This window comes from Podarcis vaucheri, assembly GCF_965113315.1.
Source record: "Podarcis vaucheri genome assembly, chromosome: 12".
Taxonomy (NCBI): domain Eukaryota; kingdom Metazoa; phylum Chordata; class Lepidosauria; order Squamata; family Lacertidae; genus Podarcis; species Podarcis vaucheri.
Genome location: NC_138750.1, coordinates 40,713,417 through 40,738,793, shown reverse-complemented (window position 1 = coordinate 40,738,793; position 25,377 = coordinate 40,713,417). Strand labels below are relative to the sequence as shown.

The 25,377-nt window shown below is 40.6% G+C and overlaps 1 protein-coding gene across 1 annotated transcript in view; it reads right to left on the bottom strand.

Moving 5' to 3' along the window:
* Positions 1-25,377, bottom strand: part of MALRD1 (MAM and LDL receptor class A domain containing 1) — a 226,126-nt gene that overhangs the window by 140,136 nt on the left and 60,613 nt on the right. Inside the window, exons 20-25 of the mRNA XM_082193611.1 lie at positions 22,746-22,833; positions 22,042-22,218; positions 20,527-20,701; positions 7,521-7,677; positions 5,588-5,698; positions 4,383-4,596 (exon numbers count right to left, since the gene is read on the bottom strand). Coding sequence (XP_082049737.1) covers positions 4,383-4,596; positions 5,588-5,698; positions 7,521-7,677; positions 20,527-20,701; positions 22,042-22,218; positions 22,746-22,833 — 922 coding nt within the window. The remainder of the gene's footprint in view (positions 1-4,382; positions 4,597-5,587; positions 5,699-7,520; positions 7,678-20,526; positions 20,702-22,041; positions 22,219-22,745; positions 22,834-25,377) is intronic.

Sequence of the window (25,377 nt, the reverse complement as noted above, 5' to 3'; positions counted from 1 at the left end):
AATGGAACGAGCCATCATCAACTAAAAGAGGACAGCTGCACAAGAGGCAGAGAATCCTAGAACAGTCATTGGAAGGGACCCTAAGGACCATGTAGTCCAACTCCCTGCAATGCAGGAATCTCAACTAAAGCATCCATGACAAATGACCATCCAACCTCACGTATACATGGGTGCTTCTCAACACATTTTAAGGAACCTAATCGAACTTACTGCAGCTCACCTAAGCAGACTAAGAAAAGGTTTTTCACTTTCTTACCATTTAAAGATCCTCTACTCTAATCCTCAAACCTTCCATTTTATTTCATGGAATGCAACCTGAAATTGATGATACTAAAAATAAAGCTGGTATATCATATGTTGAGAAACTAAGGTGCAGTTGTTAGATTAGGACCAGGGAGTCTTGGGTTCAACTCCACAAGCTCACCGGCTGTTCTCTGGTACATCCATAACTCTCAGCCTAACCTACTGTATGTCTTAGGGTAGTTGTAAGAATAAAATGGGTATGAAAGAGGCTTGTACGTTGTCCTAAGCTCCTTGGAAGGGTGGGATAAAATGGAATAGGTAATAATAAAGCCTGGTGCATGTTTGCATTCACAACCACAATAAATACATCTCACTGAGACTGGCCTTCCTCTGTCTTGGGCTCAAGCTCCAAAACAAGAAAAGTTTCCAAAACAAATATCAAGTATTATGCCAACACTTCCATCAGAAAAACTTCTTACTGCTGGTCCTCCTGGGCCCTGCTGATTTAAAGAATCAGGGCTTGATGCAAACATAAAAGAGTGAACCACCACATAGCCACTGCAGCTCCCAAATGCAATGATTATGTCAGCTTTAAGAGACTGATACTGAACTTCAAACAAAAAACTAAACAAAACTCAATCCAAACATTAGACGTTCATCACAGCTGGTCCACTTTCAGCATTGTCAACACACGGTTTCATAAATCTCAAGTGTAATTTGTTGTCAAGAGACAGTACAGACTACATTCTCATTTTAATTTATTTATTTTTTTAAATCAAGAAATGCATTCTCTTTGTCATGCACTTCTCTGGAGGGTGAGATCAACGTGTAAGCAGGTCCATCCCAAGCAGTGCTTTGTGATAGTAGATTATCACAGCTAAGACGGCATCATCATTTGGCACACTTTGAACAATGACATTCCTCTTGGAAATGAAGTGAGCATAGCTACCTGATTATCTTATGTCAAAAAAGACCTGACTTCAACAATAGATTATATTCTAAATTTAATTACATTTTTATCTGCTGAGGAATTGTTCCACTGTGTCCATTTTTTTTCTTAGACATTCTTATTATCATCAAGATAAATTAATGGGGCATGTAGGGGGAGATTGGATCTAATGTTAGGTTAGGAATAACAGCAAAATAGTCACTGGAATGGGACAAATCCCCTTGAAAAATACAAACATCTATTGCAAAGACTTAAGATAGGACCAAGTTGGTCTCCTTCTGAAAGACAGGTGATAAAACCACCCGGTACACCTTAGTATCCTAGCCAGTGGCAGAGGTCAAAATTTCCCTTCTTTTGCCTCTGCAATTCCAGGATAACAGAATTTTATTTAAGCACAGGCTTTACTCAAGCTTACCCATAATGTAATTAAGGACTGTAGCATGTGATTTTGCCGTGTTGCAACGTGGAGTTTTCCCTTTTTTGTTGCCTGTGCTTAAAATTTTCAAATTAGCATTCCTTGATATTTGGATGCATAAAATGCAGTGTTCAACATGAAACCTTTCTGTTATATTGGGAAATATTTATAAGATTCATTCCCAAATCTTTAAAAATGTTTTGGCATCATTTTGCTTTGTTTTCTTGCAAATTTGAGAGCACCAAATCGCAACTTGCTGGGTACCTATGCAATTGCCCAGGCAGGCGCATTATGAGACCCATGAGAGTAGCAAAATGACCAGACTGTACAACGGTGATGGGATAAAATCAGGCCAAATTGGCAGCAGCAGGCAGGGCAAGGGTTGGCATGGCATTGGTTCCCCTGATCAGTTCATCATTCCACAAGCCCCATGTTGATGGAATGGATCCACTGGGTTTGGATCGCCCCAAACCTATATGATGGGAGTCAGCCAGTGTTGAACCTTGTTGTGGTACAAGCCAAGCAAGCAAGGTCTCACTGGGGGACCAGGGTGCAGATTCCAACCAGGCAGGTACCGAATCCACGCCTGGGTTTGTTGTGGTCAATCCTCCCCTCAGGCCTCTTATGGAGTCCCCTCTATACAGTGGTACCTCGGGTTAAGAACTTAATTCATTCCGGAGGTCCGTTCTTAACCTGAAACTGTACTTAACCTGAAGCACCACTTTAGCTAATGGGGCCTCCTGCTGCTGCCGCGCCGTGGGAGCACAATTTCTGTTCTCATCCTGAAGCAAAGTTCTTAACCCAAGGTACTATTTCTGGGTTAGCAGAGTCTGTAACCTAAAGCGTATGTTACCCAAGGTACCACTGTACTATGTTGATCCTGACCAATGCCATTTCCGCCCTCATACAAACAATGTTCTTCTGCCTAACAAAGGAAAGCCATAATTTCACTGAGGGAAAGGTGATAAAACCCCACCCAAGTGCCAATCAGGTTGAGAGAGAGAAAAAATCCTTTCCTGCCGTGTCAACCAACGACCTAAAATTGCTCAGTGAATGCGAGGGTGGGCATGTGGAAACCTCTCAAACAAAATGGCTGTGATATCCAGGGGAAGCAGCCTTATATAGGCTTTCCCCTCTCCTCTTCAACAAGGGCTCATTGGAAAGCTTTTTCCCATGAGCCCATCACACAGAGAAGATACTGGGCAAAGCCTTGCCCAGTATTTGCTGCAATCTATGGGCCACAGCGCTGCCGGGCAAAGGTGTCCTGTGGTTACTGGGAACAGAACAGGGCTTGGTGGACAGTGTGCATCTTCTGTATCCCCTTTTGGTCTGGAGAGAGCCCATTATTTTTGTGGGATTTGCCCTGTCATCTGTGACCACTGCTGCTTGATCATCCTTTCATATGCTTTAACACTGAAAGCGGATGAATGTCCTAGGGATATTAACTACTTTCTCTTTTTTTTGAAATTTTATCTTTTAAAAGTTGTTTTAAAAAATACATGAATCAAAGCCCTTTGCTCATTTAAATCTTGGCCACTGGAGTGAACATGTAGCAATGTACAATTTAATTTCCGTTTTAACTAGCTGGAAGCAGCTTATGGTCAAGTTTAAGATGCAATAAATAGTTTATTAGCTTGCTTCTGCTCAGAATAAATTTCTATGAATATATAACCTCATTTTCACTTTTTTGTATTTTAAAATATGGTTACCTGGTTCAAGACTTAGATTGCAGCAGCATCAACACGACATCAACTCGCTGAAAGAAAGTTACTGACGAAAATACGAAATGATTTCCGACAGCAAGTTTGGGATTTGTCTGTCTCTGTGGACCGCAAGGTGAGCAGCAGCAGGAAAATCAAAGGGCATATGTTGGAGATTGTGGTAGGAATGACCTGCGTACACAGGTAGAGACATCCACACACCCTCACTTGCACATGACCTAACGAATCCAGTGGGCACACTGTTAACATACACCCACTCTTTCTCCACCCAGGAAAGCAACAGGGAAGCATTTGCTGATGCTGAAGCAACATAACAGCACTAGATGACAGAGTGCTGGGGCAACAACATCTAGTTCCACATAGTTCTCTGAGGACCCTGTTTGATGCTGCCAAAACTCACCCCTCTCAGTGTCCATGTAACAAATGAGAATCAGATGTGTTTTCATTACACTGGAACCCAATTCTCTAGAAAAGTATGTGTAGGGCTGGTTCCACATTTCATTTTGCAACTGAAGTAAAACCAAAATGCTATTGTAATAGCCCAGTGGCCCCCTGTGTCTTATTGCAAGCTGAGCATCATCATACCAGTACACTAAATAACAAGTCGTTTTTTCTCATTTTACATTAATTAAGATAACAATCACATCATTGCCTGAAGCGCATTATTTTATTTGGTTAATACAACTTCCAAGTGCCCTGGACACTATCACTAATATTGAATGGAATCACATGCACCCACATGTTCATACAAACAGCTGAGAGTTGCCAACCTCCTGGGTGCCTCCTGCCAAAACATTTACTTGGGTGACGCAGGAGTCCTCGGGATTTTGGCACCCAGAAGGTTGGCAAACTCTTCGGTGGGGACATCTGTTTGTATGAACATGTGGGTGTATGTGAGGCAGACTCCAGTATAACAAGCATTTCAAAATCATTAATTTTGCTTTTCATTTACATTTTGGAACCACTAATGAACTGACAGCAGTGCTACTATATAAATAATTCACTAGAGACTTGATAACTTCTGCTCATTAAAGCAAGGAACAGCCATACTCACTGCAAATGCTTTGATTCTCATCTGAGTTATCTGCACAGTCATTCACAAAATCGCAAAGGTTATCCTTCGGGAGGCAGTATTTGTTGGCACAGGTAAATTCATCAGAAGTACAGTGTCTGTCTGGGATCAGTAAGGGGGAACACTCCTGAAATGAAATATCATCCACTGCCACATCTCCCACATAACTGATGCCCCTTTTCGCCCTGAAGATAACCTGTGAAGTGGAGAAAGTAGAAATATAAATAGCTACATTCTGATACAAGCATGCACCTCTAGTAATGTTCCGATCCATATGATAGTGGTGAGCATCAGTAGCATCAGTGGGGTGAAGCTTCTCTCCCGACACCAGTATTACTAATGCTTACCAGTATGGAGATATGGAGGGGAAGGGTGGTGGAGAGTTCAGGGCTGGACAGGTACAGTAGTGGGATTGCTGCTGCCAAGCCATTGGTCCTGCCAGGGCACCCACATGGCCCCGACTTGACCACTCCAAACCATCCAGGTAAGCAGCAGCAATGCTGGAGCAGGAGGGCAGCTCCATCTATCACAAGTGCCACGACTGGTAAGAATGCTACATGAGAAACACAAAGGAGATAGCTGGTAGGGAGTGAACAATTCCAAAGTTAACATTGTTCATATTTTACTGCCAGAAAAGGGAACAGGGAAGATTGGTACGAAGCAGAATCATCATTACTTTGTAATACAAAACAAGCAAACATATACAGACAAACAGAAATACAATTGGAACTATTTTTTTTTAAAAAAAATCTGTTGCCAAATTATTCTATTTTCCAAAGGCTGTGATGCTGCCAACTGTGGTAAGGTTTATTATCCTAAAGCAGGGACTGGGAATCTGTGACCCTGAATATATTGTAGAGCTACAGTGTCCATCATCCATGATCACTGGTCATGCTGGCTGGGGTTGATTGTATCTGACAACATCTGGAGGGTCACTGGTTTCTGGTCTTGGCCATAAAGCAACAATAAAGCAGTCAGTTCAAGTAACAGATTCTTTAAGAAACATCCTGCCTTCAATTTCTGCTTCTATGTGCCATTAATGAATGAACTTCATTCTACAGCAGAGGCGCATTTTGATTGCTTCAAAATGCAATGATGTCTTAAGGCTGACATTATGAGCACAGAACAACAGAAACATTAAATAGCTTGAAATAGTAAGGGAAGAAGGCAAACAAAATTGCACATACCTGAAAATAAGATTGAACACCTAAATGCACTTCAGCTCTGTTCCACTGAGGACCCTGGGGGCCACTCTGTGACCAAAGTTCAAAAGACACGTTTCCCCCTTTTCTGAGCACCTAAAAATCGAACAACATCTACAGTGAAATGAGCAGCTCGTGTTTTGCAAATCGTAAGACAAGCAGTCTTTTAACAGCTTCAGTTTAGCTACATGTTTCATTTTTACATGAAAAGAAATAGTTATAATAACTATCCTACAAATCTCTGAACATGCAGTATGTTTATGGTGAATGACTTTTTTTTTAACAGAATCTGGGATAGCAGCCTCTTAACTCACACCAGCCTTTGATTTATTTACACATTCAAAGCATTAACCTGCAGTCAGATGTAGTGCTAGCAGGGAATGGCTTCCTTCTAGTAAGATCTGCAGAATGTGTCTGAATAATACCAGAACCACATGAGCAAAGCCAATGTTTCTGACCCAATCACTGAACTCCTGGTCAGAATTGGTCTTTCGCATGTGGATCCAGTATTCACAACAGCAAGAAATTTGGCGATGGGTCCTTTTCTGCAACTGAGCACTCCTCCTGTGCGGGCATGACATGGAACACTAGAGAACATCCCCATGCTTCCCCTTGCACAATGTTATTAGCGGGGCAAGGAAGGGCAAGGAGGGAATAATGCCTGAAAAGGGCTGGAGATTAACACATAAGGGAGAGGATAAGAGCCCCAGAATAACAACTTTTAAATTTTGATTGTGTAAACAAGGCTGGATCATTTCCACTTCAACTGGTTTGAATAGCAAGTGATGACACTTGCCTTCGGTATGCCGAAGAAATAAGAAAAGCAATCCTAATACCAAGAACAGTTAAAATTGCTATTACCCCATGATTGTATTCAGTTTCAAAACTCATTTTAGTTTCGCAGTACATTAAACATCCAGTTGTTTGCATAAAAAAACTTTTGCAACCAAGTTCCAGAGCTCTTGTTTAGTTTGAACTTCAGAAGGTGCATGAGGTGTCCTCCTCGCTTCCTGCCTCAGTAAATATTCATTGAATTGTGACGGGTTGCTCCCAGGAGTCAACTGCCCTAAACATGCTTCACTGAAGCTAAAGTGTCTTAACTGAGTCAAACTGACAACATCAGGAGATGGAAGTCTGGTGATGTATGTCAAATTGTGATTCTAGACAGCAGTGACAGAACTGTACATCATCAGCTCCCCAAAACGCTTTTCCTCTCCAGGATTTATCGCCAGGTATAATGATCTGCAGTTTTAGCTCCAGGACTATCCAGAGAGGCTTTTCATTTTAATAGGAGAAAAATCATCTCCCAGTTGCACATAACATGGCAAAATGAAATAACCATTCCCTTTAAATGGAACAGTTTTCATTGACAGAGAAGTCTCACATATCAACATTATTTCTTTTATTTAATTAGAACATTTGTACCCCACTCTTCAACCAAAAAAGGCTCCCAGAGCAGCATACGTATGATCAATTGAAACAGTCCCTCTTGCAGGCTTACAATTCTCCCCCCCCCCCCACATCAATGACACAACAGGGGAAAGGGACAGGGAAGCAAAACGGGGGGGGGGGGAGTAAACTCAGTTCCTAAACAATGACTAGCTGCCATAGAGACAGTTCAGGGGGTGATAACAGAATAAATGATATAAGAAGGGAGCTGAAGCCCAAGATCGGAAGAAAGGTGGTAAGGAAACACCTAGCTACTTTAAATGAATTCAGCTCTCCGGGGGCTGAGGAGCTACACCCGAGGGTACTAAAGGAGCTTGTGGGTGTAATCTCAGAGCTATGTATGCTACCTTGAGCTCCCTGAAGGGAAAGTGAGATATAAATGTAATAATCATTATAATCATCATCATCATGCAGGTTGTGAATATTCTTCTTCTTCCTTTTTTTAGTCTATAAACTGTCTTTTTAGTACCTTCAGTGAACCCACTGTTGCCCCATTCATGTAGTTCCAAAACACCAGCTTGCACTTCGGTCCAGTCTGGGAAATTACTGGAGTGGTAATGTCAGCAGTATGTCCAAATTGTCCATTGGAACTGTCTGCATAGAGATACCAGCCTTCCTTAGTTGCCCTGTAAAGAGAGAAATTCACAAATCAAACAAATTCCGTATTTTTCGTGCCATAAGACGCACCTGACCATAAGACACACCTAGTTTTTAAAGGAGGAAAACAAGAAAAAAAATATTCTGAACAAAACAGTGGATGCATGATTTTTGTGGTTCATGCTGTGGCCACAGACATGATATATGATTTGACGGTGAGTTTGGGGGTAGCCCAAGGCAAAAATCCTGAGAATCCATGTGGATCCGTTTTTTTTGATGTGTCTAGATCCAGCCTGAGTGTTGTCTGCATGAACTGGCAATGGCTCTCCAGGGTTTCAGGCAAGGGGTCTCATCTCAGATGCCATGGATTGAACTGGAACCTTCTGTATACAAAACAGATTCTCTGTCACTGAGCTATGGCCCTTTCCCTAACATGGGTCCTGCTTAAGGAGCTGGTGTGGTTAATTGCCTGCCTAAGGCAGCACCTCTCCTCTGCCATTCCAATGACAGTTATATCCAGAGCCTGAAGTGCCTCTGTGTTGCCTCGAGATGCTGCCTGCTGTGTCTGCACAGGCTCTCCATTCAGTTCAGCAAAAAACACATTGAATGCAAAACATGTTTCACTCCACAACCACGAGGATTCCGAATGTTTTTAATTATAATTATTATTAACCAAAGATTCCATGCCACACCTCAGCTGAGGGCCAGACGTCACAAGATGCTTAACATGTTATTGGGAAGATCATCAGGTCCTTAAAAAGAAAAATAGCAGGGAGGGAGGTGCATATTTTCAACAGGACTGTAAAATATGAAAATTTTAAGGTGCCATTACGACAGAAGAAAAGCAATGCTAAACAATGGCTACATTCTCCATAGATGTAACTCAGATTATTCTGTAAGATATGCAATTTTTAATGGCAAAGATGACTGTGGCATCCTAGTGTAATCCTAGGCAAATTTACTCAGAGGTAAGCAACACTTACCCACGTGGGTGGCACTGAGCCTAGGACTTGCCGATAAGAAGGTCAGGGGTTCAAATCCCCGCGAAAGGGTGAACTCCAGTTGCTTGGTCCCTGCTCCTGCCAATCTAGCAGTTCGAAAGCATGTCAAAGTGCAAGTAGATAAATAGGTACCACTCCAGCGGGAAGGTAAACGGCATTTCTGTGCACTGCTCTGGTACGCCAGAAGCGGGTTAGTCATGCTGGCCACATGACCCGAAAGCTGTACACCGGCTCCCTCAGCCAATAAAGCGAGATGAGCGCCGCAATCCCAGAGTCGGTCACGACTGGACCTAATGGTCAGGGGTCCCTTTACCTTTAAGTAACACTACATTCAACATAGTTCACTCCCAGGTTAAGTGTATAGAGGATAATTTGCAACCTTAATACTTAGGTATATTTAGTCTATAAGAAATTAAGCCTGATGCAACTATAATACTACTGCAATCAATGCTTTGGGAGAAATGGGATAGGGTGAAGGGTAGGAGTGAATGCCATGCTCAGGAGCAGTTGGCTTTTATTTCCCAGAGGTAAATCAGAATGAATACTTTTCCACCCTGGTCCACCACCCAGACTCCACCCCTCAGCTTGCCCCTGATAGGCCAGCCACCATGGTAAAGTCATTCTGCCCTCTGGGGGTTTGAGGGGCTACTGTGCCAGGTCTCAATCACCACCCACCTCCAGACCAGGTAAGCAGCCATTCCCAATCTTTCTCAGTGCTCCAGAAGCTTTGCTACCTAGAGGGCTGGCTCTGCAATGTGCCCTCTCCCACCAATCTTCTCCAGGATCTTCCTTTTGCATGTGGAAACAGGAAGAAGCGGGGAGTGAAGACAATGAATCACTATGCTGACCACAATATGGAGAAAACATTCTTTACCTTGAGAAAGCAGACAACGTCAACTGCTGCAAAAAAAGGCAGCAGCAATACAACAATGTGTTAATGGCACACGGTTCATTCATAGCTTGCATTTAGAAGGACCGATTATTTTTAATCAGGCTTTTGAGTCCTATAAATTTTGCCTTAAGTATGGTTCTGTGCTGTTGTTGCTTATTTATATAACTTTACTGTTTTTAGTGTATGCCACTCTAATCTCCTTGGGCAGGAAGAGTGGGATACAAATGATTAAAATAAACAAACACAGTGGTCCAAATGTATAGGCAGGCATGGCCAAACTTGGCCCTCCAGATGTTTTGGGACTACAACTCCCATCATCCCTAGCAAATGGGACCAGTGGTCAGAGGTAGTGGGAACTGTAGTCCCAAAACATCTGGAGGGCCAAGTTTGGCCAAGCCTGGATAGGGTATGGGTGTGCCCAGAGTTCAGCATTTCAAACTTTCAGCCAAGTTTGCTAGGGATACCAAAAGGGATGCCAAAAGGGTGATGATGATGATAACAACAACAACAACAACAACAATAACAACAACTATTAGCAATTGGACAGGAATCACCATACCCCCACTCAAAAAAAAAAAGCCCATTGATGTTACATCTTGATGTAACATTGTTCCGGGGGAATTCTGGGACAGTAATTCTAGCAGGTGGCTATTGACCACCTTAAGAGGCTCTAGTGTTACACTGGAAGAGTGGGAAATGTTTTAAAAGAATCTGTTGCTCAGTTACCAATGGTAAGCATGCACAAACCCACACTCAACACAGCTCAAAAAATTCCTTCTGAAAAATAATTAAATGTCCCCCTCATTTTTTTGCTACTTATAAAGTGGGTACCGGTTTTGGGTGAAATTTTACAAAGTAATAATCTAAAATGAAATGAAGGCAACTCTTAAGTCAGTCTTAGTGGTAAAGAGATCCCCAACAATTATTTCCATTGGTCTGCTTATTGGTCTGCTTATCAGTACACCAAGAATCGTTTTATCCGATCCAGTGATCATATTTCTCTAGTTTATGTGGCTATGTGCATAATGCATGCATGTGCATGAATGTATTGCACACGGTCCTGTCCAAATGCTATGGTCATCATAGACTTTTCTCTCAGTTCCAACTTCCTAAACAGGTGGTAACCAGAGAAAGGACCTTCTCAATTATAGCTTCCCATTTGGAATGCCCTTCCCATTTGGTTTAGTGCCAAATTTGATTTATGGGGCTGAGAGGGAATGATGCCAGGCAGAAACATTTTCATTTGACAAGACTTCTAGTATACCCCCTGATTTTAATCTGCTAATATCTTACTGGTTTTCCCTCTGTTTATATTGTGTTTTTATGTGCTGCACTGTTACTTTGTTGCTGTGTTATTACAATGCTATTTACCTATTGTTAGTGTTAACCTGATATTATTGCTACCCTAAGAAATTCATTTAACTGAAGAATGGCATATATGTGTTTTAAATAAATAAATAGATCTGTATGTAAATATTTCCAAGTACCAATCAATAATGTTTAACCTTAAATATTTTTGCAGGTTATGAGGGTACAAAATGTAGGTTTGCATGCTCACCAACAGAGAAAAAAGATACATTTTATCCATCTGCGTCTTCTGTTGTTGTCTTTATTTTATTTTTAAATGATGCTTGCTGCTGTTTTGCCCTTGGGAAAATTCCTCCTGAATTGCTAAGTGGGCGTTAAGCACATTCTCTCTTTTCTCATGACAGTAATGCTTACGAGAAAAGACGCAGAGATACAATACTGTGAGATTTCTTTACCCTGTCTCCTGAGTTCTCTCATAGAGTATTTTAATGCGCTTCAATGATCCTATGAAAGAATGCTATAAACTGTACCATTTTGACCTTGCTTTGTTGCAACCATTTGATTCACTGTTGATCCCCATAATTCTTTCCCTACTTGGGCAAAGAAGGGAGCTCAACATTCTGAACATCTAAAGTTTTCAAAGTCTATATTATAAGTACATTTGCTTTGTCATGCAATTCAGTATTTTTCAACCAGACTATTAAAAAACAGTTTTAAAAAAGGTAAAAGCCATTTTGGAAGGTTATAATTTCTATGAAAGTTCAGCTCTCAGCACAGTTTACCAATTCTGTTCAGTACTTCCGTGTGCAGCAGTTGAGAAGTAAGTAAATGCAGATGTAGATTCCTATTACAGTTCAAATATTCAGAAAAACCAATATAATCTGTCAAGTATGAATTGTTTTTAAAAGGCAAGTTATTCTGTTACAGGCTATACATATTAAACCCAACTCTGAAGCATACTTTGCGGCAATGGTTTCATTGAAGTGCCTGGAGGATTTTCCACATTACCAGTTTATTGCACAATGAACACGCTTTCCCTTCTCATTTGCTGAGCACAGTCACCACGTGGCTTCTCTCAAAATTATTAGGAAAGCAGATTCCACTGTGCACCATAGCCACATCATTTCTGGCCTTGGAGAAAAAATTGAATTCTCTCTCCAGATAGCACATGAATGTTGTTGAAATGCAGTTGTACACCTTTAAGAACATCATTGGCAAGGGCAAGGAGGAGCGATTTCACATGTGCAAGCTGGGCTTCCTCAAAGTCAACTGCAAAAGAAGAAAAGGGTCCTGTACAATTACAAAAGTATCTGGGTTGTTATCCAAATGTCAACTTGTATCTGGTCCTATGTGAAGGCCAGGGCTAGCATGGGTGTCCAAGCTGAAACCTTGTATTGTCTTTTTGATGATTAAATATAGCCACTGGGGCATGCAACAAAATTACATTGTGCCATGCTACTTTTAAAGTCAGACATGCTGTTTTCCCATTCCATTCTTCTGCTTCTCCTCTCAAGCTTCCCATTTTTTAGTTTCTCAGGTTCAGAGTTTCTAGCTTCCTGTTTTCCACAGTGGTCACTAACTTATTCTAATAGCAGAAGAGTAATATTTATTTATTAAATTTGTATATCACCCTTCATCCATAGATCTCAGGTCGGTGTGCAACATAAAAATACAATATAAAAAACACAAACTACGTAACAAAAATAAGAACAAAAAAAACCCCAAGAATCTCCCACTCCCACAACACGTTTAAAAGGGTATGGTATGTTAGTCAGCCCAAGGCCTGGTTGAAGAAGAATGCATTGTTCTTTTACTTGTTTTTACCTTCAGCTAATTTGAGAGCACAGACTTGGTTTGGTATGTGCTGTATTTGTTTTCCCTGTATCTTACATACAGTGTTTTTTTGGCAACCTTGTGTTCTGATTCAGAAGCCTCTGGGTACAACGCAATAGCTGCTTCATGCTATTTACTACAGTGTGGGATACCTTCTAGCCTGGAAATGGGATATTTAAACAATCACCTTGTCTTTTTTGAACCAACCCAAGAACTGATATCCACATATATTTATAAATGCATGTGTGTATTTATACTGCATTTATGTCTTTGTTTTAAATGCATTGTAAGTTGCTTGGAGACCTTTGGGTGGCAAGCAACTAATAAGTCTATTAAATAAATAAACAACAAGCACAATATTGGACATCCTACACCATGTCCCAGTGCTGTAAGAAGAGTGGTCGCTGGCTCAGTGATTTCCTGCTGTGCTACTGAGGGTGTACAATGCTTCACCATAGACCCATGAGCATTCTAACAAGCTGTTCGGGTTTCTATCCTCATCTGTGAATTTTTGGTGTTCTATGCTGCCTTTCATTCAAATAAATCCCAAAGCGGCTTACAAACAATACATAACAAGAACACCCCCATCGTTCTGCCCGGACACTGAGGTCCAGCGCCGAGGGCCTTCTGGCGGTTCCCTCATTGCGAGAAGCGAAGCTACAGGGAACCAGGCAGAGGGCCTTTTCGGTGGTGGCGCCCGCCCTGTGGAATGCCCTCCCATTGGATGTCAAGGTGATGGACAACTACCTGACATTCAGAAGACATCTTAAGGCGGCCCTATTCAGGGAAGCTTTTAATGTATGATATTTTAGTGTTTTTTGGTTTCTGTGGAAGCCGCCCAGAGTGGCTGGGGAAACCCAGCCAGATGGGTGGGGTATAAATAATAAATTATTATTATTATTATTATCACAAGTACAGCATAAATCATATGAAATAATTAACAAGTCACCAGTGGAAGAATTACAATCTAAAAAACATTGTAAACAAAGCAACAACTAAAAAAATAAGCTAAACACCGCAGTTAAGGCAAAAAGCATATTATGTGATTAACAGCATTTATAATCCATAAAACAATCTTAACAAAATAGCAACCAAAAATAAACTAATTGCTGTTAAGATCATACACACCCGCTCCACACCCCCATAACTCATATTATCTCACTATATCCAGCTCACTAAAATGCATATACACATAATGCCTATGGCAGCAATGCCGTTCTGGAAGTTCTTTGGGCAGGAAGTAGGGTTGCACAGGTGAAACCAACCGCCCTCTGATGGCAAACAGAGTCTCTCTTCCCTCACAGTTCTTCCTCTGGAAACAGCTCTCTTATGAAGGCTCCTAGGGCTGGACAGGTGAGAAAAGCCATTACTGTACCTGCTGGCCAACACAGTCTCTCTCCCCTTACCTTTCTCATCCTATCTCTCCTATGCTCTCCCATCTTTGTCCCACAACAGATGCCCAGGCAACGTCTTTGCTTCAGAAAGAAGGGGAGGAGTTAATGCCAATTGGAACTGAACTTCAGCAAGTACTCCATGTTGCAGAACCAGAGGCATCATACTTGCCCCTCTGTTTGTGTCAGTGGCCTCTCCTTGCTTAGAAGGTTGCCCGCACAATTCTATTTCTAGAAGGGTAGAGACTTCATTAAAAAACAAACAAAAAAACCTCAGAGTTTAGGGCCACATCTGGCATAAATCCAGTTCCGACTTCACTCATTGGCTAACAACACTGAAAGGTAGGAGCAGCCAGGCTGGTTCATTTAACACAAATTGCTTAGCTAGATATCTGCACATTATGCTTCATAACTTTCTTTCTAAAAAGGTTAGAGACTTGGTTTGTTTGTTTTTTAAAAAAGTAAGAAATCAAAGTCTGCCACCACTGTTCAACGATGATCCTACTGGATCAGCCTCTAATGATTTTAATTGAGGAGCAGGAGAAATGATAAGTGAAAACAACACAACAAACTAGAAATACTAGAATTTGGCAGTTCATTGTAGTCATATCTCAAACAGATTCTCTCAGTTATTTGGTGCCCCTCAACCACAGGGGCTCTAATTCTGTGCATACCTATAAATCTGCTACTGGTGCTTACCTCTCTGAATGCCTTTTGGGGAGGGACAGGGTTGGAAGAAGGCTCATACTGTGGTGCCCCGCAAGACGAATGCCTCGCAAGATGAAAAACTCGCTAGATGAAAGGGTTTTGCGGTTTTTGAGCTGCTTCGCAAGACGAATTTCCCTATGGGCTTGCTTCGCAAGACGAAAACGTCTTGTGTTTTTTGCAAGTTTGTTTCCTTTTTCTTAACACCCTTAATACAGTTGCGACTTGACTTCGTGGAGCAACTCATAGAACGCGGTGTGGTAGCCTTTTTTGAGGTTTTCGGCGATTTTTGAAGCTTTTCCAAAACTTCCCCGACACCGTTCTTCGCAAGACGAAAAATTCGCTAGTCGAAAAAACTCACGGAACGAATTAATTTCGTCTTGCGAGGCACCACTGTATCTTTTGCCAGTCTCATGCCAAATGCACAATAACTTGCAGGCTGTTTGATGATGTCTTCATGGTGGAAGTTCCCAAAGAAATAAGGCTGATTTGTGGGACACAACAATAAGGGTCTAGAAAAAGAAAATCTGTAGAAACTCTTTAAATCGTAGACTGAAAATTATGAATCCAGGCATACTTAAAATTTAAAAGCAACATTATATACCATTGAGAGTGCATTTGTGTTTGCAATTTAGCTTTTCAGTATGGGTGAGTGGGTGAAATGAAAGGATAAATATTTTTCACTGCAATGTGTTTATGTTGGCTGCTTTGGGGCGGAATGTGCTGACAGTATATATTTTTAGATAGATGTCTCATTGAGATAGTGTGAAATTAATGGAAGTGCATTCAAATGACACTTTAAGAAACAGAGATCATAAACAGTGCTGGAGAATATTCTTTATAATGCAGTACTTGAATCTGTGCAGTGAAAATGGCTCTTGTGTAGTGTTCTTTACCCCTCACATAATCATTTTTCAATAGTTAGTGATGTCTCTCCTCATGTGTGTGTATGCATCTCTGTGCTATATAATGGTATATATACTTCAAGCTCCATTAAATACAGTCACTTCAGACTATATTCTATTCAACATGTAATGGAACGTATGACATTAATTTACATTGCCTACTTAGCATTCTTTCAATCAGTGTTATCTTCTGCAAAAAAAGGCCTGTTGTTGCATAATGCACAAAAGTGGTGAAAGTGAATCGCTCCATTTCTGCATCCCTACTCATTTTGGTCTTTCAGACAAGTCATGTACTTAAAGCTCAACTCTTCAACAGCAGCTGCATTGTGGGAAAGAGCATTCAAATCTATTCTCAACTATGAAGTTCAGTAGTGCCTTTGGGCAGGTCTCACTGGCCAAGGGTGCATGTCACAGTAAGCCAGGGGTCAGCAAACTTTTTCAGCAGGGGGCCGGTCCACTGTCCCTAAGACCTTGTGGGGGGCTGGACTATATTTTGAAAAAAATAATAATGAATGAATTCCTATGCCCCACAAATAACCCAGAGATGCGTTTTAAATAAAAGCACACATTCTACTGGTGTAAAAACACCAGGCAGGCCCCACAAATAACCCAGAGATGCATTTTAAACAAAAGGACACATTCTACTCATGTAAAAACACACTGATTCACAGACCGTTTGTGGGCCCGATTTAGAAGGTGATTGGGCCAGATCCAGTCCCCGGGCCTTAGTTTGCCTACCCATGCAGTAAGCTATAAAATATGGATTATCATCACCAGGAATGAGTAGTGTGCTGGATAGGGATGGATGAATCAGTCAAATCTGGATTTTCTGTCTCTCGAATCATAAATTCAGGTCACCTCATTTCCACATCTGTTTACAAAACTTCTGTGCACAGCACTGAATTGCTCCCACTGCACCTCTCACTTTTCCAGGCTGGGAGTGACGAAGTGCAAGTCTTGGCTTAACATGGTGTGCACATCCACACATGGTTTCTTCCAAACAAACCAAAATAATTATGGCAAGGTTTGTTTGGAAAACAATGCGCTGGCTTGCATGCCATGGTTAACCAGCTTGACGAAGAGAGAAACAAAATGATGCAGGCGTATGCACTAGACTAGCACATTACTCTTTATCGATATTCTATTGCTGATGGTTTAGCATGATATGCAATTGCAGCCACTCCCTGAGTGCAGGGTTATGGCTAGTTTGTTTGGTTTACAATTCTTCGAAACAAAAACACTTTTCTATAGAAGGCTCCTCAAAATGGCTTGGGGGAGGGAACAAAACAGGGACAATCTTAAAACATTCCCGAAACCATAAGATTGCAAAGAACAGCGAAAATAATATGGTAAATATAACAAATCAAATCAAAAGGAAAGATGCTACTACCCTTTGGGTTTTCTGGAGGATGTTGGGGTTGGGGAAGGGCTGAGACTATTCCATCTCCTTTGCTTTGGCTGCCTATGGAAGGACTTTTTGAAAAAGGGCAGGGTGGGGGGAGAGGCTTTTTGAAAAGCATACAGAAAAGATGTGCTGGGGCCTATTTGCCTCCTCTTTGCGTTGCTGCCTGAAGAGGGTTTCACTCACCCTCAGTAAACCCCTCTCCCACATGTAGCTTCATCCACAGAGTTAGTGCAGGCTGATGGTTCTTCTCTTTCAGTTCCCTGACTCAACTGAGAGAGGGGTGTTAATTCAGTGCCATCATTGCTTGAAAGTCACATCAACTACTGTGTCAGTCTCCACTAGTCCAAACGGAAGACTACAAAAATAGGAAGGCAAACTTTCCAATATCCCTCACACTAAGAAACCCCTTGTTTTTGCCTTAGTGCTGGAGTACAGAATCAGTTCCACAGAAATCAGAGCCCTTAGAGAATCAGATAATTACCACTTAATCCACAGTAACATAATTAACTGCAAAATGAATTTCTTGTCGGAAGAAAATTACTCAGGTTAATTTATGAATGCAATCATACACTATATGCACTATAGGTAAAAGGTACCCAGGCTTTTCAGCAGATGAGCAAAGAGGAATTTAGTTCATTCTGAGAAATCTTTAGTGTTTTGCAGTTAATGGCCAAAAAGTGATATGGAGTGCTGTGGAAGACTTGCTCACATAACCAGAGATGTGCTTTGTCATTGAACTTCCATTCCCCAAAGGGCAAGCCACTGTTAAGTATAAAGGCAACATATCTCTTTGATAGTGGTAGGGCTGCCATATATTCTTTTCTTGTCTTTTTTGAGTTTTTCACTTTGAAATATAGTAACCCTAGGTAGTGGAAACTATTTTGCAGTTACACATACCAAAAAAACAACAACCCAGGACAAAGCTCCAGCTGTGAGACTGCTTCCACTTTTTGAGTGTGGGTCACATCTGAATAGATGTTATTTTTTTTAGACGGATTTAAATTGGTTGTTGTTGTTGGTGGTGGTAGTAGTAGTAGTGTGTATTGGTATAAATTTTTAAGTTCTTCTTGCTACCCCTAAGATCTTTTGTGACTACAGTGACCTAAAAATGTGATTAAATATAAATAAATAACCTAATATAAGTGTACTTTTTACCAACAAAGGATATTGGGACAAGCCTGATGGCAGCCAAACTAAACATATTATAGTCACATAAATAAGCCAAGACTGGATGGTAATCAATGTGATTGCTGTTTCTTTCACAATGCCTTTGATTTTACTTATTTTAACTCACTTCTCTTCCTTTGAAAATTCAAAAAGCTCTCAGGTTTCCCACTACCTGATTAAAAACAGCATGGTTAATAATTCACAAACCAAAGGGCACCAGAGATGAAGAATTCCATATTTAACACAACAATTGCTGAATACTAGCTAAAAATCTACTGTTCTTCTTTGTTGTTGTTATTTTGTTGTGCTTTAAGTTTGGCTGCTTCTGACAAAGAGCTGAAATTAATTCACAATTCTTCTGTGGCTCATCCAAAACAGAGCACATCTCATTAACATTCCATCATAAATCCTCTGAGCTTGAAAGGAAAAGGAAACAATGGGATAAAATCTCACTCTCAAGTAATAAAGATGGAAGCAGACATTCCAGCACAGCATCTAATCACAGTTGGCATGATTTATTTACAGTTTTGCAACTCTTCCGTGGTTTGGCACAATATGAAATTGAGGTTTCACTTGGCAAATGCTTTAACAGTTCCAGTTTTTCCCACTTGGTCAGGGTATAAGATTATATGACTGCTTGCTGCTTTTGACTGTCATGTCAAATCAGATCCAGACCCAACAGAGAGCAGCTATTACCCCAATGACATTCAGCCAATAACTTAACAGAGTCTATCTGAGAAAACAGTGGGTGTCACTAGGGAAACAGCACCATAGGATGCCTGTTCCAATATAAGCCATATAAGAATTCTTAGAATCATTTCCACTAGCAGTTATGCACTTGATACAGCCTTATGTGAATAGCCCATCCACACAAATAGATCCTAAATGATCCAATGAGCCACAGTTTGGCTTACAGACAATTGCAGGACCTCATACAAGCAAACACAGCTAGCATGCAACAAAACACACACATTAAATCTTTTTATTGTTCAGCATATCATGCACAAATCCAAATAATCTTTTTACTAGGAAATGATGGTCTGCATAATGAACCCACCAGAAATCAATTGCCACTCCCCCCCCCCTTGAGTCCAAGGCAATTCCAGTGTTTGTTATGTGAAGACCTGGGAGGGTATGTGAGACATTGCCTGCCGTAGGTGCTGTAAGAAGTCTGGGCTCAAGGTGTTAATCCTCAATTTGCGTCAGATTCAAGTCAGTAGGTGTGGTAATGGAATCAAGTGCACTATCCTGCTGGCAAAATGGGACCCCGCCCCCCCCCCACATGGCTCCTTACACACACCCCCCCCATGATTAGCTCAGGGAGTTCTGGAGCACCACTAGAACACCACGCGGGGGGAGGAAAAGGGAGATTGTTTCATTGGCCAAGCTTGCACTGATGAAATAATTGGAAAAGCATGATGCTGAATTCCTCCCATTGCCTGTTCTCAAACCTTCCTTAGTTGTAAAACCTAAGCATGCATCCCTTCTTGCACATGAATCCCCACCACCACTGTAAACCTGAGTTAAGCAATACATATGACTGATATTGAACCCAGGGCCTCAAAGGGAGAGTTCTTGGATTTTGACTGCCAGAAATAATCACAAACTCAAGTAGAACAGGTGGGAGAGGCACACATACCTGAGAGCAGAGGACAGGGCACAGTGTGGACAATCCTTCAGCTCAATCCCAAAACCTTGATTAGGGCTATAGATCCATGGTAGAGCATTTGCTCTGCATGCAAATGGTCCCAAATTCAATCCCTGGCATATCTAGGTAGGGCTGGAGAAGCCTTCTGTCTGAACTCTGGAGAGCCACTGCTATTCAATGTGCACCAACAGTCTGACTCAAAATACAATGTTCCATTGTTATAATGCACATATGTACCAGACTTTGGAGACTCTAGATATAATTTATATAATTTAAACACACACACACACACACACACACACACACACACCCAAGCAGTCTAAGAAATCCAGTGTAAAGATAGCGGAAGAGCTGTAACTAAGTGGTAGAAGACATGCTTTGTATGCAAAAGGTCCAGGTTCAATCTCCAGCATTTCTGGATATGTCTGGAAAATCCCATGACTGAAACCCTGGAAAAACTCCGTCAAGTAAATTGTGTTTTCTGTTTCCAATTGTTCAGAACTATTTTAAGCAGACCAAAGCAGCAGCAGCACACTCACTGTTAAAATCTATCACAACTGGCTAAATCCACACAGCCCGAAAGAAATACATATAATTCTGAGTGGTTTGACCATTGCACTCACGTAGTATGATCAGTCAACGGTCTATGGCCCTCTCCACCTGGGTGGATGCTGGCTCCTTTTCCAAGGCCCCACTGGAATATATTAACAGTATGGGATGAAGCTCTTGTTGCCACTTGAGCAGCAGGCTGATACCATTCACAGAAGTTTCCACTGTCAAAGTCACAAGCATCTGAGGCTATTGAAACAAGAAAGAAAAGAACATTGGAATTATATTGAACAATATAGACATGAAATGTCATTTCATTTCCATGGACAGTTTAGCTAGTTTCTTAACAAGGCACTAATAGTTGCTGTGTGAACGCTCTAACTGGTATTTTGTGTCAGAGCAAGGCAAACTTTGTTATTGCAAGCAATAGTAGCCTGCCCAAAATGTTCTTCCCCCATGATGGTTTTTAGCCTTTTTATGATATACTGTATTGAAAGGTGTGTTCTAAACTGAAGGGTGGTACATTGAAATTTCCAAACCAACCAAACAACCAACAAAATGGTTCTGGCTGGCTACTGCTCCAACTATGATCAGCACAATTGTTAAAGCATGATTTTGTATTTGTGTCTCTTCCAAGAGAGCAGATTTAACATACTATTTTCCTGAATGTTTCTTTTATAGCTCTGCTTAAAAGCAACCCCTCCCCTCATTTCAAAAAGTTAGCTTTTGTAGTATTAAACAAAATATTGTTCTCCTTCTGAACAGTAGTAATAAGTGAAGGGGTTTTGTTCTTATAATAATTGTTCCTAAATTTAGGCTGCCAATGGTACTGGTGACATGAGAGCCTGTTATGTTCCTAGGTATGACAACTGATGTGAAGGCTTTTGCCTTTTATAAATAAAGAATTCATTTATTCAATAAAACCACAAAGCTATTTTGAAGTCTGTGGCATCTCTGTCAAGTTTGAAAAGCCACTGTCTCCAGAATATTTATTTAACAAGAATGAAACAGAATATATATATTAAATTCATTAACTGTTATGGAACCATTAAGACCTACCATGTGTTATGCAGAGCAAATTTTTTAGGTTGAGCTTTTTGGTTATGAGCTATTAAATTGGCTCTATCAAGTACTATGAAATCAACAATGATTATACAGTGCTCCTATAGGCTTATTTTGCATAAGAAACCAAGCTAGATAACTTAATGGCACATATTTTCAACTCATTGCTTCAAATTTCCATAGCCTTTTGCATGCAGATGAGTGCAAAGGTGCTTTGTAGTCATTGGTCAGTTTAGTAAACCAAACAATTATATGTAACTTTAAAAATGAGAAATGGGCAGAACAATGCATGCTGGAGGCATTTCTTCTAAATTACTGCCATTTCAAATCCCAGCATCATATGAAAGAGCACACAACAGCTTCTTTGAGCGAAACACCTAAACTGAATTACTTTGAGAATGGGGAAGATACCAAAAAAAATTGAGTTATGCACATAGAATAGCAATCTAATATGAACATGGAATAGCAACATGAAATAATCAGGTCAACTTAATGCATCAGTATTCATTAATAATTCTTATGCTCACCACAAGATGACTCATCAGATCTGTCAGAACAATCAGGACGGAAATCACACTTCTGGGTGATATTGATGCATCGGCCAGTGGCTCTGCAGATGAATTCTTTTTCTGTACAGTTGTTCATAGGAAGTGTCACGGGAATGGATGTCCCTGAAGGAGTTGTTGAATCAACTGGCAAATTCCCTTAAGAAGCAAATGGTTACAGTTATCTCTTATGAGTTTCGCAAATACCCTATTTTTTCATATATGAGGAATGGCCCTTAGCATGGAAAGCAAGCCCAATGAGAAGAGGTTTAACCTGGAGAAAAGAAGACTGAGCGGATGACATTCAAATAGCTGGGCAGGTGTAGGTGTTTGCTCTTTGCAAGATCTAATGCACTTAGGTTATAGGAGGATAGGGTTTTTTTTTGTTGAACAGTAAGCGATAAGGACTCTAAGAGCCATTCAACAGTGGAACCAATTACCTGGAAAGGCGGTGGGTTCTCCCTCATATAGAGGGATAGTCTAGCTCTGGAATTCTTGCCTTGAGCAGGGGGTTGGACTAGGTGGTCTATAAAGCTCTCTCTAACTCAACGATTCTATGACTTCTTCCAAAATAGCTATTCATTTTCCTGCATTCTGCATTTCTGGGATTGGGAACTTCATTTGCATGCGAACTATAAGTCACAATTTGGCCACACTAAAAGTTTTAAGTCTAGATTTCTCCTTACCGTTGTAAAGTGTGCAGTTCATAAAAGATAGGTCATCAATTCCAATGTCTCCAGTGAATCCATCCCCCACAGTACCTTCCACCAAGATCTAAGAAAAAGCAATAATTAAAAAGCCATCTGTCACCGCCACTGAGAGGATTTCCACTTCTAATTACATGTTTAATATCCATTTATACCCCTCCCCTCAAAAGAGTACGATTTTGACTTTTTATGAAGCGCTTATAGCCTTTCTTGAGGATAAACTGTGTTTATGAGAGAAACTAATCATGATTAACACTCCCTGGTGCTCCTTTTAATCACAAGGAACACTTAAAGCATTAGTGTGGTTGGCTCCACAGCCATGTGTAAGCCCATTAAAATATCACTGTAATATAGAATTATGGCAAGATTCTATAGTTAGAGCCTCATCATTGTTAGCACATTCAGTAGTAATCATTACATAATTAATCATGGTTAATGATTTCAGTCATCATGTGTCTGAAACATAATATTGGGGGAATACCATTAAAATGAACCAAAATGAAGATGCTATTATATTATTCGACGAACAGTAAAGAAATAGCATTTCAAGAAATGCTATTAGAGAACAGACTTTCTATATGGAGGTTCCCTTTAGATGTCACCCCAGCCATATGTGAGGCCTTATCCTGGAAGCACATGTACATGACTCAACTACATGGGCAGGAATGAATCACAAGAACTTCACATCATGCTGAAAATATGAAGGAGCTGCTCAGCGTGAAGGAGCTCCCAAATCTAATAGATCTAATAGATATCTGACTATAATCAATATCCGTAGTATTATGGTTTTTATCTTATGCTAAATAAAGTGGTGCAACCTAAATTAAACTCCAGTTCAAATACAATGGGTTGGACTCAACATAACACTAAGTTGCTGGTTTGGTCAGCAAAGATTTCTACTTGTGCAATGTAACATTATCTCCATCTCCTTACCCCATGCACCCCATAAATCTGTTCTGGGGTTTCCCCTAGCCCTATGGAGAATATTTGAGGCCAGTGTGGGGCATGTGGGGGGAGAAGACATAAAGCCCAGTTGCACTGGCAGTAATCCTTCTGCCAGTGCTTTTATTTAGTTAAATAGTTATATTTCATTATGTCCAGAGTTTAAAGGACTTGCCTTGACAGAAAGACACCCAGGTAGCTCCCAAATTAAGCTGCCCCTGAAGTCTGGAGAAGCTTCGAAAGTGGCATGCCATATGAGATGTAAGGCACTGTCACTGGGAAGGAATACAAACAAAGACAGAGGGACACTTTTTTCTCGTGAGTTCTTTTAGATCTTGTCCACAGTATTTTAGATTGGAGAGCTCATATTCTGTCTTAGTCTTGGACACTGTTAAATGCATTTGGGCATTCTTTATCAGCACAAAAGATGGAGAGCCTGATTATCTGGTCTGATTCCAAAATCTATTATTGGAAACAGTTAAAATGAAGGATTTATGCCAAGGGCCCTTCAACCTGGAGAGAACTAACCAGGGTAGAATAGTGAGAACATGGTCAAATAAGGAACATGAGGACACATTCCCAACATATGTGCCTGTGTGCGCCTTGCTTCCTTCCTTCCTACAGTTTCTTCCTTCCTACACACCCTAAGAAGTTTTAATATCAAGGCCTAACTGGATGAGATGACATTAAAATCCCCCGTCTCTTTAAATTTTATAAATTTCCAGTTTTGGAAAAGGACAGATTAGCCTTTCCCAGTCTGGGTAGTACCATCCATGTAGATAGCATAATTTCCAACATCAGCTATGCAATACAGGCAGTAGATCAAAACTGCACATTCAGATGTCATGTGGTTTGGGGAAATGATTGAACGCCTATAAAACCCTTGCATGCACATGCCCTACAATAATGCTCTCGTCAATCATAAAAAGCAGACACATGAATCCCACAGTCTGGATAAACAGAAATATACATCTTAGTTTCAATATTAGATTTCCATGCGCCATAAGCTACAGGTAATAATTTAGACAATACATCCATATTTTTCAAAACTAAAGAGTGACAGGAAAAAAATAAGCTGGAAAAGTGCAACTTAAATTGTAATGCAACTGATATTTTGAAAAACAAATGTTCCTCATCAGACATTTACATAAGATGATGTTCTTTTCAGTTCTGTATCATTGGCATTTAGGTGAGGGAATGAAGGATGGGGGATGTGGTAAACAGATTCAGGTCAAATGTGGGAATGTATGTTTAGACATTATGTATTGCTACATCCTTTCTCCTACAGCTAATTAGTTCTTGTAAATATTTTCACTTTTGGAAAACTAGCAATGAATAACAAATAGGAAGGATTCTTGCAAGATAGAAAAAGAATGAGTGTCTGTTTTTACACCCCAGGAGCTTCCCTTTGATAGGTAGGCAAACTCCAGTTAGCTACAATTCAGTGCAGATAAAGTAAATTTGCCAATAGAAGTGTGGATGTGGGAGAATAATAACGTAAAAGGAATTCATCCTAAGAGACTGTCAAAGGAAGAAAAATACCAAGACTGCATTATAATAAACATATAGTCAAAATTATTTGTGTACAATGCCACATTATTTCCAAAATTAGTCTGAATATTCAATTTGGGGTTTTCCTTTATTTAAGATGTTACGGATAAATAATAGC